The sequence below is a fragment of the Oryzias latipes genome, chromosome 19 (genome assembly GCF_002234675.1).
Source record: "Oryzias latipes chromosome 19, ASM223467v1".
Taxonomy (NCBI): Eukaryota; Metazoa; Chordata; class Actinopteri; order Beloniformes; family Adrianichthyidae; genus Oryzias; species Oryzias latipes.
Window position 1 is genome coordinate 23,209,525 of NC_019877.2, and position 15,358 is coordinate 23,224,882.

Consider the following 15,358-nt stretch of genomic DNA (forward strand, 5'->3'; position numbering starts at 1 on the left):
CATGGTGAATATTTGTCCTCTTTTTTCCAAAGAACCAATACCATTAGAGAAGTTTGGTTTTGGAAACCGTTTGAGGCCAAGTTGCATTCGAACCTCCTTCTGTAGGGAGCTACCACAACCAGGATGTTTCTACAAGAACCCCACGTGTTATGAACATTAAAGATCTCAGCAGATGCTCTCCTGCTGTGACATGTAACATCACAAACGCTGGAGCAAATGTCGCAGATTTGAAGGAAAGACGGCAGATTATGAGGAACCGTGAGTTTCATCACGACACTATCAAACCACATCCTGGCTGAACATGAAGCAATAGGAAGTGCAACCTAACTGAACTGGTCTCCCTGGAGAAGTTTTTAAATGCCCTCATGACATTAGACAGTCAATGCACAGGATAAAGTATCCCTAACCAGATGCGGGATGGGGAGGTTGAGCTAAGTTAAAGCAAAATCCTGAGCAGACGTCAACACATATCAGAAACTGGTTGGTTCCACTTGGAAAAATATAATTTCTGGATCTGCTAGCTTTGGATGGAGGCACTTTGTCCTAAAGTGGCCAGAATCAACTTTACACAGGACGCCACGCACAATTGACCTGCCCTTCAGAGAAGACGTAACCACAGATGTCATAAAAGACTTTCAATGACCTTTTAGCAATTCTGCATTATGGCGTTCCTGCGCTATGCCAGGGTGCAGTGTTTAAAGGCATTTTCATTAGCCGGTACAATGCTGAGCCCAGGGAGGGTCCGCTTCTCTGTGTCCTACAGCTGAGAGCAGAATTTACAAACGTTTTTAAACTGGATACAAATGTGCACTATAATGTATATCTGTCCTTCTTTGGACTTTTCAATAACATTTACTTCAGGTTCTATATTTTATGAGCATTTCACACTATAAACAGCACAGTGTTACACAAAAAGCAACAAACTATTTTAAAGTGTAAAATCATTCCATCAAAAACATGCCAAACAGCAAAGTTGAGTAGAGGTTTTTTAGCCACACTGACCCTCCCCAAGGCTAGATGCTAGCCCGGAGTGAACTGTGCTTTTTGTTTCCACCACCAGAAAACAAGTTAAGAGCATCAACCACGCATTGATGCCAGACATGCACGTGTGTCAGACACTGGACTTTGTTTCTTGCTGACATCAGCAGCAGAAGTTGCAGCCCCATGCCCACTTGAAGACAAAAGGAAGTCCAAGCCTTCAATAATCTAGAGGTTCACCGTAAAAACCTCAGAGAAATCTGTTCAGCTGGAATGGAACCAGCACCTGAAGAGGAAAATGCTCTCCAGTAACCAGACGACAGTTGATGAAAACAACAAGAACTCATCTGCAGTCAGACAAAAAACATTCAACATGCTTTCAGGGAGAACAACTCATTATATAAAATGTGTACAGGTCAAGTTAAACTATTGCTCCACATGTGGATGAGAGGACAACAGCAGGTGGTGGTGGTGGTGGTGGTGGGGGGGGGGGGGGGGTTCACTGCCAAACTATGCATCTGATTTCATTTTCAGTGACAAAGTTCCCAATTTGATTCCCTTTCCCACTGAACGTGACTCCAAATAAATTAGTGATACATTTTGTTTGCTAAACGCTAGTCCAGATTCGCTGGAAATGTCAACACTAAAATGTTAAATCTCCCCAAAATAAAACTAAAAGAAAAGCAGCGAATTACCTGATAAATACAAACTTCCAATTGCCCACATTAGAGGTGGTACAGCATCCATGCACCGTCACTGCTGACTGTGACACAGACAGGAGAGCATCCAGCTCACATTACCGTAATTTCCGGACTATAAGCCGCTACTTTTTTCCTGCGCTTACAGCTGTGCGGCTTATTCAGTGACGCGGCTAATTTATGGTTTTAATTGGCGGCCGCCATGTACGCATTTTCGGACACAGTGAATGGTTTGTATTCTCTATCTAACACCAAGCACAAGTCATTTGTTTTTCAACACACCTCTAAGCAGCCAAACAGCATGGACTTGACTTCAGGTCTTAGACACTTCATTCATGGTTCAACAAAACGAAACACGCATGCCCGGCCGCATCCCAGAATCCTTTGGTGCCATCAGACCCAACGTGCACGTGATCGCCACTACAATATGATGAAGCTTTCAAGTTAAAAGCAATCGTTAAAAACAGCGTGAAAAAATCCACCATCACCATCGGGTTTGGAAAAGCCGGTCAGCTGCGTGACGGAGAGAACAGCGCATGGAGTGAATTTACCTCTGAGTCATAGTGACTCGGCTGGCTGCACGTAAATATGTGAGAATAACATCAGCCTTTATTTTGTCGGGACACGACTGGAAACACAAATTGACGTGGTCGTGTTAACGGTTTCTAAGGACTGAGCGGAGTTTTGCATTGAAACGCTCACAGCCTCCGTGTGAGCTGGAGACTGCGTGTCGTGTGAGCTGCGGGGCCGATGGCAGTCTGATGGCTCCCACACGTAACAACGCATCCGCCCCTCATACACAAAACGTACAGTATTAAGTCCGATTGCTCTGCACAGACACGATTTGCTCCGTCCACCGGCGCAATGGGGACGAAGCGCTCCTCCTTGAAGCTGCCCTGGCCAGAGCTGTCGGAGTAGATAGGAAGGGGAGACAAGGAGCGCGCGGGAGCGCGGAGGCGTCGAGCCATTCTGCAGGCTGCAGCCAGGGCTTACTCGAGGCGTCCGCGGAGCAACAGTGTTTGTTGTGGAAGGAAACTTCTGACCCACGCGCCGCGAGGAGGCGCGCGTATCGCGCTGAGGCGCGCGCTTTTCAGTCGTCGCTGCTTTATTTTACAAGTGTGTTTTTTAACCAGCCCTGTTACTCCCATAACGCTGCCGCGACACAAGCGGAAGGAGAGCTTTACCTGTTCACCCCTCCATGCACTGCTGATACTTGCTCATTCTTAAACATGTACAACAGAATGGCGAGCGGGCATTGGCCCCGCCTTTAGCCCCTAAGACTCATGGGAAATGGGGGATCGCGGATGTAAATTTCCTCATCATAACTGAGGGATGTAATGTTGATTATATGGTTACTGTTTGTAATTTTATGTATGATACCTAGATTGTCAATAAGTTAAAAAAAAAATAAATAAATAAATAAATAAAAAAAAACCATAACTGAGGAACTTGTGAACAGAATAGAGTTCCATGCTGTTTGGCAGATGTAGATAAACACAAATACATGAGCCTGAGGAAAAAGCTGACTCCTCCCACTGTATGCTAATAAATCACACTTACTCTGGGAGTCAGGACGTGATTTGTCAGGATGACAATGTTGCCTAATACATGCGGCTTGTACTCCGACCCGGCTTGTGTATGTATAAAAGTAGTTTTTTTTTTTTTAACTAGTCCTGTCCAACAGCTAGGCAGACAGATGAGAGCTGAGGGCCTCTTGTGTTGGACATATTTTATTTTAACAAGAGGGGTTATTAATCTTCAGACAAACCAAAGGTATGTCTGAATAAACCCCTTTTGGAATTGAGGCCAAACTTTATTAATTTCAATCATGTTTGAAAATCTTTGGTGTTGGACCGGACGGAAAAGGAAAGAGGGGAAGAAGAGAAGAGAGAGGGACGTTAGAGAGGGGGGGGTAGGAGGGTGATAATAGGAGGGGAAGGGGGATAAGACCATGAAGCAGCATAAAGCAACAAGTTTACTGGTTGTTAATCATTACGGTAAGGTTCAAATGTAGTACAAAAAGGGCGGGGCCTGTCCACACACACACTCAAATGTTATAAACACACCTGCTAGCTGCAAAAATGTCCACCTGTCGACATGTACACAAAACAGATAGTGTTCACACGCATACCTATGCCTTAAAACCAACTAGTGTGAAATATTTCAGTCATTCAGTCATGCAAGCTATTAGTGCAAAGGTGAGCTAACACCTGTGCTCAGGTGAGTGTTTATGTTCTTCTAAAATGGATGGTGGAACGTGACAAGAAGGAGGGAGAGTGCCCAGCCATCCCCACCCCAAGACCCCCACCGCAGCAGCAGCGGCAGCCGAAATCCCCCCAACGCCACACGGGAACTGGCAGGGAACAACCGCCGCCCGGGCGACCAAGCCCGCCACCCAGGCCAGGGCCAGCAGGGCCGCCGCAAGGCCCCCAGAGCCAGAGAGCAGGGAGGCACGGAGGGAAAGAGAGCGCCGCCCCAGCCCAACCAGGAGAGCAGCCCCCCCGCCGCGCCGGGAGCGCCCAACGCAGGGCCCCACCGGAGAAGGACGCCCACAGCCCCAGACGAGCACCCCACCACCACCCAGGAGTTCCGGGCATCCCCGGAACTCCTGGGTGGTATAAAAGTAGTTAAACACGTGAAAATGGGTGGGTGCAGCTAGTAATCGGGTGCGCTTTATAGTCCGGAATTTACGGTACATTTAAAGTGGACTTTTTCCCCACCATTAGTTATTTACCAAAGCAATAGCAACAGCAATAGTAATGGGGACAAATAAAACTCTGCCTAATGGAGGAAAGGAGAAAAATTCTGCAAGGACTCTTTAGAAGAGCCTTCTCCAGCTGTCTGTGGGAGGGGCTGAGTTACAGGCTGCAGCCTCAACTAATGGTTGGAACCTAAAGAAAAGTGACTGGTGCTTAGCAAGCCAGGTTCAGAAATTCTTCAACTCCAGAAAAAGTTCTCTTTTGCACTGGTAGCTTTTCCCAAATGTGCTGCAGTTCCTGTCGTTTTCTGTTTTTTTTAACCTTTGGAACATTATGTGGGAGGACTTTGGCCAGTTTCTAAGACTCTTCGTGCTCCGTCATTCACCAGAACCAGAGTCCAGGAGGGAGAACCATCTGCACTGACTGGTGGGGTTCAAACCCATCCCGACTCTGTGACATCACAACAGTGGTCCTCAGCAGTCCACATCAGCCTGGTCGTTTCCTTGGTCCGGGGGGTTCTGTGAGGATGTGTGTGGGAGCCCCTTACCTGGTACGGTTGGCAGGCTGAATGCTCAGACAGAAAGTCCAGTTTACGATCCAACAAGAACTCCACCGCCGTTACCGAAGACAGCAGGTTCTTGCCCACCACCGGCTTAAACGCCTGCAAACAAACCAAACGATGTGCTTGTCAGCTAGGATAGATCTATTTACACAAGAATTGCAGCACTAACAAAATAACAGCACGTCAACACTGGAGTAAGAGCTTCCCTTTTCACAAACAGCAGCCTTCTGTTAACTGTACAACACGGAAAAAAATTTGCCGTTCCATCCTAGGGTTGTAGGTGTTAAACCAAATGTGCCCAAAAAAAAAAAAAAGACATCAAGACAAGAATTCAAAGAAAGGGCAGATATGAAGGAGAGAAGAAAAATGACAGAGATAAGCAAAGGATTACAGGGAGGAAAGGCACCAGTGGAGCCATGATGAATGGAGGAGGAGGAGGAGGAGGAAGAGCTTCAGAGCTCCATGAATAAATTAATGAGTAGGAGAAGTCTGACAGTTCAAACGCAGAAAACTCTGCTTTGATGTTGCCTTTTTGCCACTTGGGCAAACAGCCTGTGTGAGAGAGTGTGTCGGGCTGACGCCGGAGCTCAGCTGCTGCTGCCGCCGCCGCCGCAGAAACACAGCCAGGAGGCTGCAGCTGCACACTCCTTCACTTTACTCATCTGCTATGCTGGGAACAACACACTCATTTTCATCATTGGTGCATCATTCTCCATCTCCTCATTTTCCCCCTCTATTATATGAAACTAATGTTTCTTCCAAAGGAAACTGGAAAATAACACGATTAGTAGATGGACTCTGTTCAGCCCAAGTAAGGACTGCAGAACTCAGGGTTTCAGCTCAGACCTGCAGAGAAAAGTTTATTGAAGAGTCTATTCCCGGCTTTTCTTCAGCCTTTCAGAGTAAACGATATCTATGTACATATATATGATCATGTATGACCATTGGCACACCAAAGAACCATGGTCTAATGCAGTGTTTTTCAACCTTTTTTGAGCCACGGCACACTTTAACCTTGTCAAAAATCCCGCAGCACATCAGCATCCAAAAATTGGAAATAAAAGGAAAATCTCATAGTCTGTATTGATCTACATTCCCTCTGCAATCTCACATAAATATTTGTGATAATTGTGGCAGAAAAAGCTGGAAGCTGCAGCTGTTTTTTCTAAAAGATGTAATAAAAGTTAAGTTAGAAGATTTAAAAACTGATGTGTGTTTGTTGTGGTTTCAAGACGTTAAGAGGAGAGACTCATTGTGCGCTGAGCCGGTGTCACTTTAACCCAGTGCATCATGGGAGATGTAGTGCGAATAACCGCCGACTGCAGACAGACTCTCTTCTCTGAGCTTCATGGTTTTGTTCACTTGTTCCACGGTCTGACACCGGATCCCGTGGAAAGTTACACCGCTAAAGACGAGCTTTAGCTGGTATTTTTGTTGGAACTGAGAGACTTTATGAGCAGAATCAGAACAAGGAAGTGAAGACTTTAACCACTTCTGATTGGTCAGACTGATGACGTGTGATTAAGACTCCAAGAATGATTGGTGGAGACGGTTAAAGGGGCGGGACTTTCTCAAAAAAAAACTGTAGCTGCAGCTAAATCGCGGTACCGTCATTCTGATCAAAATGTCTTTAATAGAATCAAATAAACAAAAAGAAAAAAGTATTTTATTATCTCTTATATTCCTAACTACTCAGTGTTTTATGAGGGCCTGTTTGGATGAACACAGAGCTGATATCCTGGAGATGGGAAATGTTTTTAGATCAGTTAATGAGAGTGATTTCCCACGGCGCACTAGTTGAAAAACACTGGTCCAATGAAATGAGTTATTTTCACAGCTCATGTTGCGACCCGGAAGTAAGACGACTTGATCTCTGAGGCTCCGCCTTCCTCTGTGTGAAAGGGTTCAAAATTCCACTTTGAAATTGTTTGTGGTGAGGAATTAACATTATAATACACTTAAGAGCTCCAAACGTTGATTTAGCACGATATAGACCCTTCAAACATGGAATTATCCCATTTTTCAGATTAAACTCCCTTTCAAAAGCTTGTATAAAACATATCTGATGCTCAACGTGACATTTTATTGTTTGATAAATAATGAAGTCTCAGGCTTCATTAATGGTAGAATCAGCAGTGGGATGGAATAGTATCCAGCAGTAAAGAACAGCTTGATAACCGATGAAACCAACAGAACTGTGACATGTAGAATGAAGAAAAAAACTGTTGTAAGGAGGCAGAATGTCAGAAAAATGCTTCCAATACTTGGGAAGCAGTTATTGGAGGCTACAACCACAGATTTTATACAAATCTGGGGGCACCGTTCACACTTTACTCTCCAACAAAGTTTTTTTGTGTCCTTCCCGAATGTAAGGCTTTACTATGAAGACTGGGAACTGGATTAGGAACTGATGGCCTCGTTTTTCCGATGAGTGCTATAAAAAGGAATTGGTAGATCTTGAAGGAAACACAGAGGACATCCAGATGTTACAGCAACCCATGTCTTTATCAAGACATCCATCTTTCCACAAGACAGTGCTAATCCACACATTTCATCCATTACAAAAGTATGATGGAAGAGTCCAACCCAAAATTCGAGAAAGAAAAACAACCTTGGGAAACTCCCGTAACTCCGGCCCATGCATGTTTCCAGATGTGCATGTAGTAAAAAAAAAAAAAGGGTGCCGTCATACAGAAGAATGACTCTGTTGGGTTTTTTTAAGCTGAGCTGATATTTCTCTAGACATTTTCTGCCACATTAACATTTGATAAGTACGTAAATCTTTTATTGGGAATAGAAATCCAGCTTAGAACTGTTATAAAATATTTACGGTTTGGTTTTTGGGACACCGTGACAAAGTAAACCAGTGTCCGTCTGTCATCCCTGACATTTCTCAGCTGTGCTCATTTTACAAAAGGTGCTTTCAAATCACAGCAAATCAAAGGAATCGGCTGGTGGAGACGCGTCAGGAACCGGTCCCAACACCATCATGGTTGATCGTAGACGATCCAATCATTACTGCAACTGACACATGCACATGCACAGACTTAGTGACCCGAGTGATGGCAGATATGCAGATTAACCAGATAAAAGGGAAAGCAAGAGAATTCTGGAGATTTCACTGCTCAACCAGACAGAAACAGACTGGCAGCGTATTACAACAGCTCAATCCTCCAGCTGAACTGTAGCCGTAGGACTCACCTGCATTTTTTATTCAAAATTGGAGGATAATTATGTTTATTAGATGTGTTGCTGATGCATCATTACCTCAAATGCAGAGGTGAGGGTACATTCAGAGACGGTTCAACCTACAACGGTTTGCGTTCTAAAGAAGGTGCATCAACATTAAGCACCAGAACCTGGACTTCAACTCTAAAACGACCCGTTGCTGATGAGACCTTCCATTCCAGAGACATTGCTCCAGACATGTCAACTCACTGAGCAAAAGTTGAAGATGCAGCAGAAAGACAAGTGTGTTTGAAACCTCAAAGCCTTCTTGGACAGAGTGTTACCAGGCAACAGACAGAGATCCTTACAGATTCACCGCCGCAGATGCATCAGCTGAAGGCAAAATGCAGATGCCCTCAAAAAAGCAGAAGTAAACAATCCTAAATTCAGTTTAAACCAATCAACATCGCGATGAGGAGAGAGACCTGCAGTTTGGTATGCGGCCGTGGAAGCATTCATGCTTCGTCTGCTTCACTCAGACCATCTTGCCGCGTTTACTCTGAAGATTAGTAGAAAAGCACAAAGCAGGGCAGCCATAATCCTTAAAACACGACCAAATACTTCATCGCCCCAAAAAGCTCCTTTAGTTTAGTTATCAGAGTCCGCGTGATGAAAGGAGTGATTTCAGCTTGATTCGTGTGCTGGCTTTCATTTCTACCATGTAGTTTCTTCCTGCGGATGTAGAGCTCTCCGTCAGAGGAGGCGCAGCATCTTATTTGTGTCGCTCCTTGGAACAACGTGACACACTTAGAATAAAAACAAACAAGCTGACGGTGAATCAAACAAAACCGTCATAGACACTTTTGCAACTGTAAAATCTAGACAACAATTGTTTTGAACGCCCACTTCCCTTCGTTGTGTTAGCCCAGTGGAACATACAAAGAGAATGATCCTTTATTTAATTTATTTATATTTTATAAAGAATCAATCACTTTTTCATGTCTTCCCTGCGAGGATTCTTTCTCAAATATTTCGCAACCAACAGAGCTCAACACGACTGGCTGACAGATCCATTAGCGCAGCAGCAGCTGCTGGTTTGAGCTCTGCTGAGGAGGATCAGTCCATTGAAATCACTCAGACTCCACCCTGAGGATGAGGTTCACAGCACAGACTCTCCCTGAATTCTGCTGGCTGTGGAGAGGGAGCATCCTCATGGGGCAGAAGGCTGGGGGCATTCTGCTTCCATTCTACATCCCATCTTTGTGAGGCACATTGCAGCCATTAACAAAACGTCCTTTATTTAAGTCTCTAGCAGCAGGAATGTTTATTATTGTGATATGGTATTAAAGTCAATATTTGGCTTATTTTTTTCACAGTTTTTTCTTGGGGGGATGAACATTTTTCCTCCTCCAAAGGGGGGAACATGATAAAAAGTTTGAGAACTACTGTGTTAGCTCATGACCATTGTTCTTTAAGAGTTTATAATGCACAGCGTCTGAAAGTAATTATTCTCATCACTCATGAATATCTGATCATCCTGGCTCCAGAGTCACAGGTACAGCTCGAACTCATGTGCCGGTTAACTACCTGACACCACTCCACGCCGAGTATCCAAATGTTCAGCGCTGACGGTTGTCCTTTAGAGGAAGAAAGTAACCGGACAGAAGAGACCAATTCCAGCTTTTAAATCCTCAGACTGGGGTCTTCAAGATAACAGGAAAGGAAATTTTAAGATTCTTAGTCTGGATTGTTATTTGGCAAGACCTTCAAAATGAACTTTCTATTACTTGTCATAATTAAAAGAGAAAATAAAGTAAGCTGAGCTTTCTTTTAGCCCTGTAGCCAGGCTCACCGGCAGTCACACTTCCGTCAAAGCCGGTCTAAAACCTGCAGAGGCTGACTTACAGGGGGGATCTGGAGCATGGTTCACTGGACTCTGGCGTAGTATGGCTCTGGTGGATTCGCTAAGCATGCCACACAAGACCAAGCAACATGGGTCACATCAATCACTATTCATCAGTCGCTAAACCACGAAAGCAGAGCATACAGCCAATTCCTGACTGGAACAGTTGGCAGCGGTGCTCAGACCTGCAACGACCACGGGAGCTTTGGTCAGGAAGGTGCGGGACGAGGTAAAAAATAGTGCTCTAGAACTCTTTGATGTGGATCAACTAGTAAATCATCCCCTCTGTTGAAGGGGGCTCCTACATGATTAAAATGTTCTCATTTACAGGTTGTACACCTGTAAAGGTAATGGAGGCTCCTGCAAACCTTTATTGATGCTCAGCTTCTCCCAAATGGTTGCAAACCAGCTGAGACCACCGAATCAGAGACATTAGCTCCAAACAGTCAGCTTGTGTCTGTAAATTCTCAGAGCTGTATTTAAATCCAGAACTGTAACGATTCGTTTACCATTGATGCATTCAAGGACTGAAGGGACTGTTTAGACTTGATTTTTTCCTATAAAACATTGTCATGTTGAATAATCAGAGATGAAAGGCACAGATGAGAGATATCCACCTTCTTTGAATGGCAGCAAGAAAAAAGGCTAATAAACACCGAGAGGTAGATCCCAGAAGGTAAACATAAAAGGAAACGCACTCGTCTCTAACTAGAGAGAACTCCTCATTCTCAGCTTTTCTTCCAGCTGCGGGTCTTAATGTGAAAATGTAAAAAAAATTATCAAAAACATGTGGCAGCTTGTAAAGGTGGTGATCTGGTTCAAACAATGAAATAAGATTCTTAATAATCCAGTTATAAGACATTAACACATAGTAGTAATGTTTATAAGCCTGCATAAGACATGTAAAAGGCATTATTTAACATTTGTAAATGTCTCACTAATGCCTTATAGGTGCTAGAAAGACAACACAACAAACCACTTCTATCACTTAAAGAAGGTCCACAAAAATGGATATTTAAGATTACAAAAGAATCTGAGACAAACCCAAGTTGTGGAACAGAGGCGGAGAAAGAACTACAGCCATCTGAAGATTAGACAGTCTGTGGCACAAAACACGCCAGATGAGAACACGTCCCACTGAGAACATACACATGTCAGAGTTTGTTTGTTTTTAGACTGAGGTTATTTGCATGTCTTTATGTTTCTGTATTCATATTGGCTGTACATAATACGTGCACACTGCGGCATTGCCCACATGGATCTTAAGGCTGAATTTTTTTTTTAAAGAGTTTCTTTGCAAATGTAGTTGAAAGGACTTTAACTCCATGTCAGCCACATCTTTTCTCATTAGATTTATTTTGCTGCACTAAAATGTATGTTTCTCATTGTGTGTTGTGCCATATGTTTTTTTTCCATATCGCCCAGCGCTATTACAGAAGAGCACAGGTGAGTAAATGAGTTGATAGATGGCATCAGATAAATGATGTTTCTGAAAAAAATCTCAAATTTTGATCGCAAAATTAATCAATTACCAAACAACTACCAAAATACATGAGAAATGATTTATAGCTCATGCAGAAGATGGTTCAAAATAATTTATAATTTAAAGGGATCTAGAGCTGAACTTTAAAAAATACCTGAAAGCTGAGATTTCTTACACTTTTAGGAGTTTTCTCTTACTTGTAAAATCCTTACAGGAAGAAAATACTTTGACGTGGGGGAACTTGTAATTTGCACCTATGTGGCGTAAAAGTGGAAGTACTTAGATTACACAGTGTTCAAGATGAAAAACTGCAGACAGTTGCTGAAGCGGGTAATTATGCACTTTTGGAAACAATTGCTAATCAAATAAATACTGGCAAATCAAAAAGAAAACCTCCTGCAGCCAGAAGCCTGCTAAAGGTGAAAGACGAAACGGTTCACTCCAGGAATAACTGACACAGCGACCGGCTCTACTGGCTGAAGCACGGATGTTTGTAGTGGCTGGATGTTGTGCTGGAGCCGAAGCTTCATAAAAAGCATTTAACGCTTCTCCTCCTCGGTAGGGAAATATCAGCAGCTGGTTTCATCCCTCCGTTCAGAGTTCAGTTACTTCTGGTGGTAAAGACGAGCAGAAAGTAGAGCCAACAATCTAGGACATTACCTTCCCCTTCGTCTCCAAACATCATCAAGCAGCGGCTCTGTGGAAACGGTTGGCAAGGAGAGGTCTGAAGCAGACACCGCAGAGGGGAAGGAAAAAAAAAAACATCCAGTTTGAGAAAAAACAAAATCTCTCTGTCCCTCCTCGGATGAGAGGAGACGGATGATGAAGAGCGAGAGGGAAAGCAGCTCGCCAGCTACAAAGCCGACATTTTAACTGCCGCCGACGCGAGGAAGGGGGGGAAGAAAGGGAAAGACCGAGAGGAAGAGAGGGAGGGAGGGAGGCGGTGTCAACAGACGCTCACTTCCTCTCCGTCTGACGCCGGCTTCTCTTTCACTTTCTGTCCTGCCTCTCCATTCTTGTCAACTCCTCTCGTCATCACTCCTGCCCTTCCTGTCTGCTGACTTTAGATTTGTTTAAACCCCCCACCCCCCTTCACTATTCACCAACATGTGACTCTAATTGCAAACATGAGCAATTTATTTTAAAAAAAAAATGTAAAAAACTTAAATCAGACCAGGCAAAAACTTCTCTACTACACTGTTTCTATGGGAACATAAAACGCCATCGTTCAGCCCTAAACTCTGACTACACTAACTGCAACCTGAAGGTCTAATCTTTAGAACATTTTAAGACCGTGTTCTAGCGTTCAGGGTTTTTTTGTTCAAAGAGAAGCTCTGAAGGAGAAGCTACAGAATCCACATGTGTTTCATGGACGCCTTTTCCAGAGTCTCTGCTCTCTTTACAAACAGAAACAACCATGAAAAGAACAGTCACACCGCTAACAAAAGGAGGTCATGACCTTTGGAGTTCAGCGGGTCACAATTAAGATGTTCAAAGCATCGTGATTATCGTCCACAAAACAGGACTTAGAAGAGGGGTGGGCAAACTACGGTCCGCGGGGGTGTAGTTTGCCCACCCCTCTTCTAAGTCCCTGACTTAGAAGAAGAGCAAAGGATCAGCCGGCAGCACTGCAGAGGCAGTTCAAGAAAGGTTCTTCAGGGTCTCAAAATCTGCTCAATTGGATTTACCTGAGCAGCGGATCCAGAAAAATGTCCCTTCATTTAATTTGATCTCAACAGGATCAAAACACCTCACAGCCGTCTCATCTGACAGACTCGAACGCTGACCAGGAAGAACCACAAACGCTAAGCGGCTCATCCCGCCAGTCCTTTGTCAACAGCGTGTTGATTAGCGCCTTTATCCTGTCATCACACTCGCCAATGAGAGGCTTTCATTCATTCTGCAGTCTGCCTCTTTTCCCGTTTTCCATCACCTATGTCTTTGGAAAGTCTGGCTGCACTCACTTTGTTGGTGAACTGCAACAGGGTTCACTTGAGAGTGAATAGAGGTCAGCGTTTGCATGCAGACCAGGGTCTGCTCGTGTGGTTAGCTCCGTTTCTTCCTCTGATCCCAGAGAACTAGTGTTTGTTAAAACCCCAAGAAGGAAAGATAAAATGGCAAATGTAATGCTAAAACAGAAAAAGTGCTTCAAAAGAACATTATAGATAAACCAAACAAATGTTTAGGTCTACAGCTAAAAAAAAACTGAAAATGAATGATCACTACAGACAACTTAACGTCTAAGAGGCTTTTCTTTCTTACTATCTGTGCAATAAAATCTCTAAAAGAACAAGTGTTGCATTTGCATTGTGCACAGATTCCCAGTGGATGGTGCTTGTGGCTGTAGTGCAGACGCTGCACAGATGCCGTGTAAAGATCCTGCACGGCGTGGAAGAGAAGGCTGAACTGCTGCAGATACTGTGGCACCAGACTATAATTATACACACACACAATCCACAGGAGGCAGATTAGACTAGCCCAGTTCCATCTGCACAGGGGAACAGACGGGGGCACTGACAACAGTGTGTGTGTGTGTGTGTGGGGGGGGGGGGGTAGTATTTTTATTGACCCATTTTATATGAAAACTGCATCTGTCTTGCTCCCGGCTACCAATTCCCACAACTAAGGCGTCGCAATGCAAATATACAGCACAGATAGAAGTATCAGTGGGGGTGGGGGGCACGACAGTAAACAATTTATTATTGATTGAGTTAATGACTTTGAATAAACATACAAAGTGTAGGAAGGGTTTAGTAAGATGTAACCGCTGAAAAAGAGCTGATGGGTATGGAGCCACAGCGGAGGCAGAGGGGCCCAAGCCGCTTCTGAAACCTCCGTACCTGGGCCTGATGGAGGGAGGGGGTTCGCTTGGTTGAGGCGGGCTGACGGCTCAGAGGCTGAACTCCTAAAGGATTCTGCTGAACGCTCGTGTGCTTATTGGCACTTAAGCAGACCAAAACAGGAGGAAAGGGACAACAGAATGAGTGGAATTCTTCCGTTTAAACAAAAAGATGTGGAGCAACAGAATTCTGAGGTAACAGCCCCCCCAATAATGTTTGGAGTTGAACAACCTCAGTGTTTAAACAAATCAATAGCTGTGCACGAACAGAATTCATGTGCCACCTCACATGACCCCCCCTTCTAGGGCTGCACAATGTGAGGAAAACCTGCGATGAGTGATATGAGTGATCAATATTGCGATGTCGACATAATTTGCGATACATGAACAAATAGCGAAACAACTAAATACATTGTTTCCATTTCACTGCAACCGTTTAATTAAAATAAGAGTCAACAGCACAGCTGAGCTACATCCAGCTGCTGACCAAGTACATGGGGGGGGGGCAGCGAAGGTGGACCATCCGAAACCAATTCCTGAGACCCTACAGCCCCCATCCATCCATCCAGGCGGCATCTGGCCTGCATAAGCGGCAGCTTGTGAGCGCAGACGCAGAGGATGAGTCACCACGGGCCACATGTGTCACGCAGACGGGAACGTTGATGGTGGAGAGCGTCCACAGGAAAGGGGCTTGCTGACTCATGCAGCCAAGGCGCTTTTAGAAAACTGAAGACGGGAGGACGGCCGCTGCCCTTCTCCTGGTGATGCCCTTTTGGGTATAGATGGTATGCACTACTAGTGATGACTGGAGACTTTCCCAACGTGATAAAACATCGAGCGTGTCCACACTTTTCATTTTAATGGAACAAATAAATCATGCTGTAAAGTTTCACCCTAAACTTTAAAGCCGTAGAAATACAGGGTCAACTTTCTCATGTGCAGAGCAATTCAAACTCTAGTCAGACGGTTGTTTAAATCCATCTATGCCATGGTCTGGGTGAATTCTCAGTTCTATTAAAAAGTGATCA

General features: G+C 44.3%; 1 protein-coding gene across 2 annotated transcripts in view; it reads right to left on the reverse strand.

Annotated features, from left to right (window-relative positions):
* jmjd1c (jumonji domain containing 1C) overlaps positions 1-15,358 on the reverse strand; it is a 98,403-nt gene that overhangs the window by 32,926 nt on the left and 50,119 nt on the right. For both annotated transcript variants that reach the window (XM_023949614.1, XM_023949613.1), the window contains exon 3: positions 4,923-5,036. In XM_023949614.1, coding sequence (XP_023805382.1) covers positions 4,923-5,036 — 114 coding nt within the window. The remainder of the gene's footprint in view (positions 1-4,922; positions 5,037-15,358) is intronic.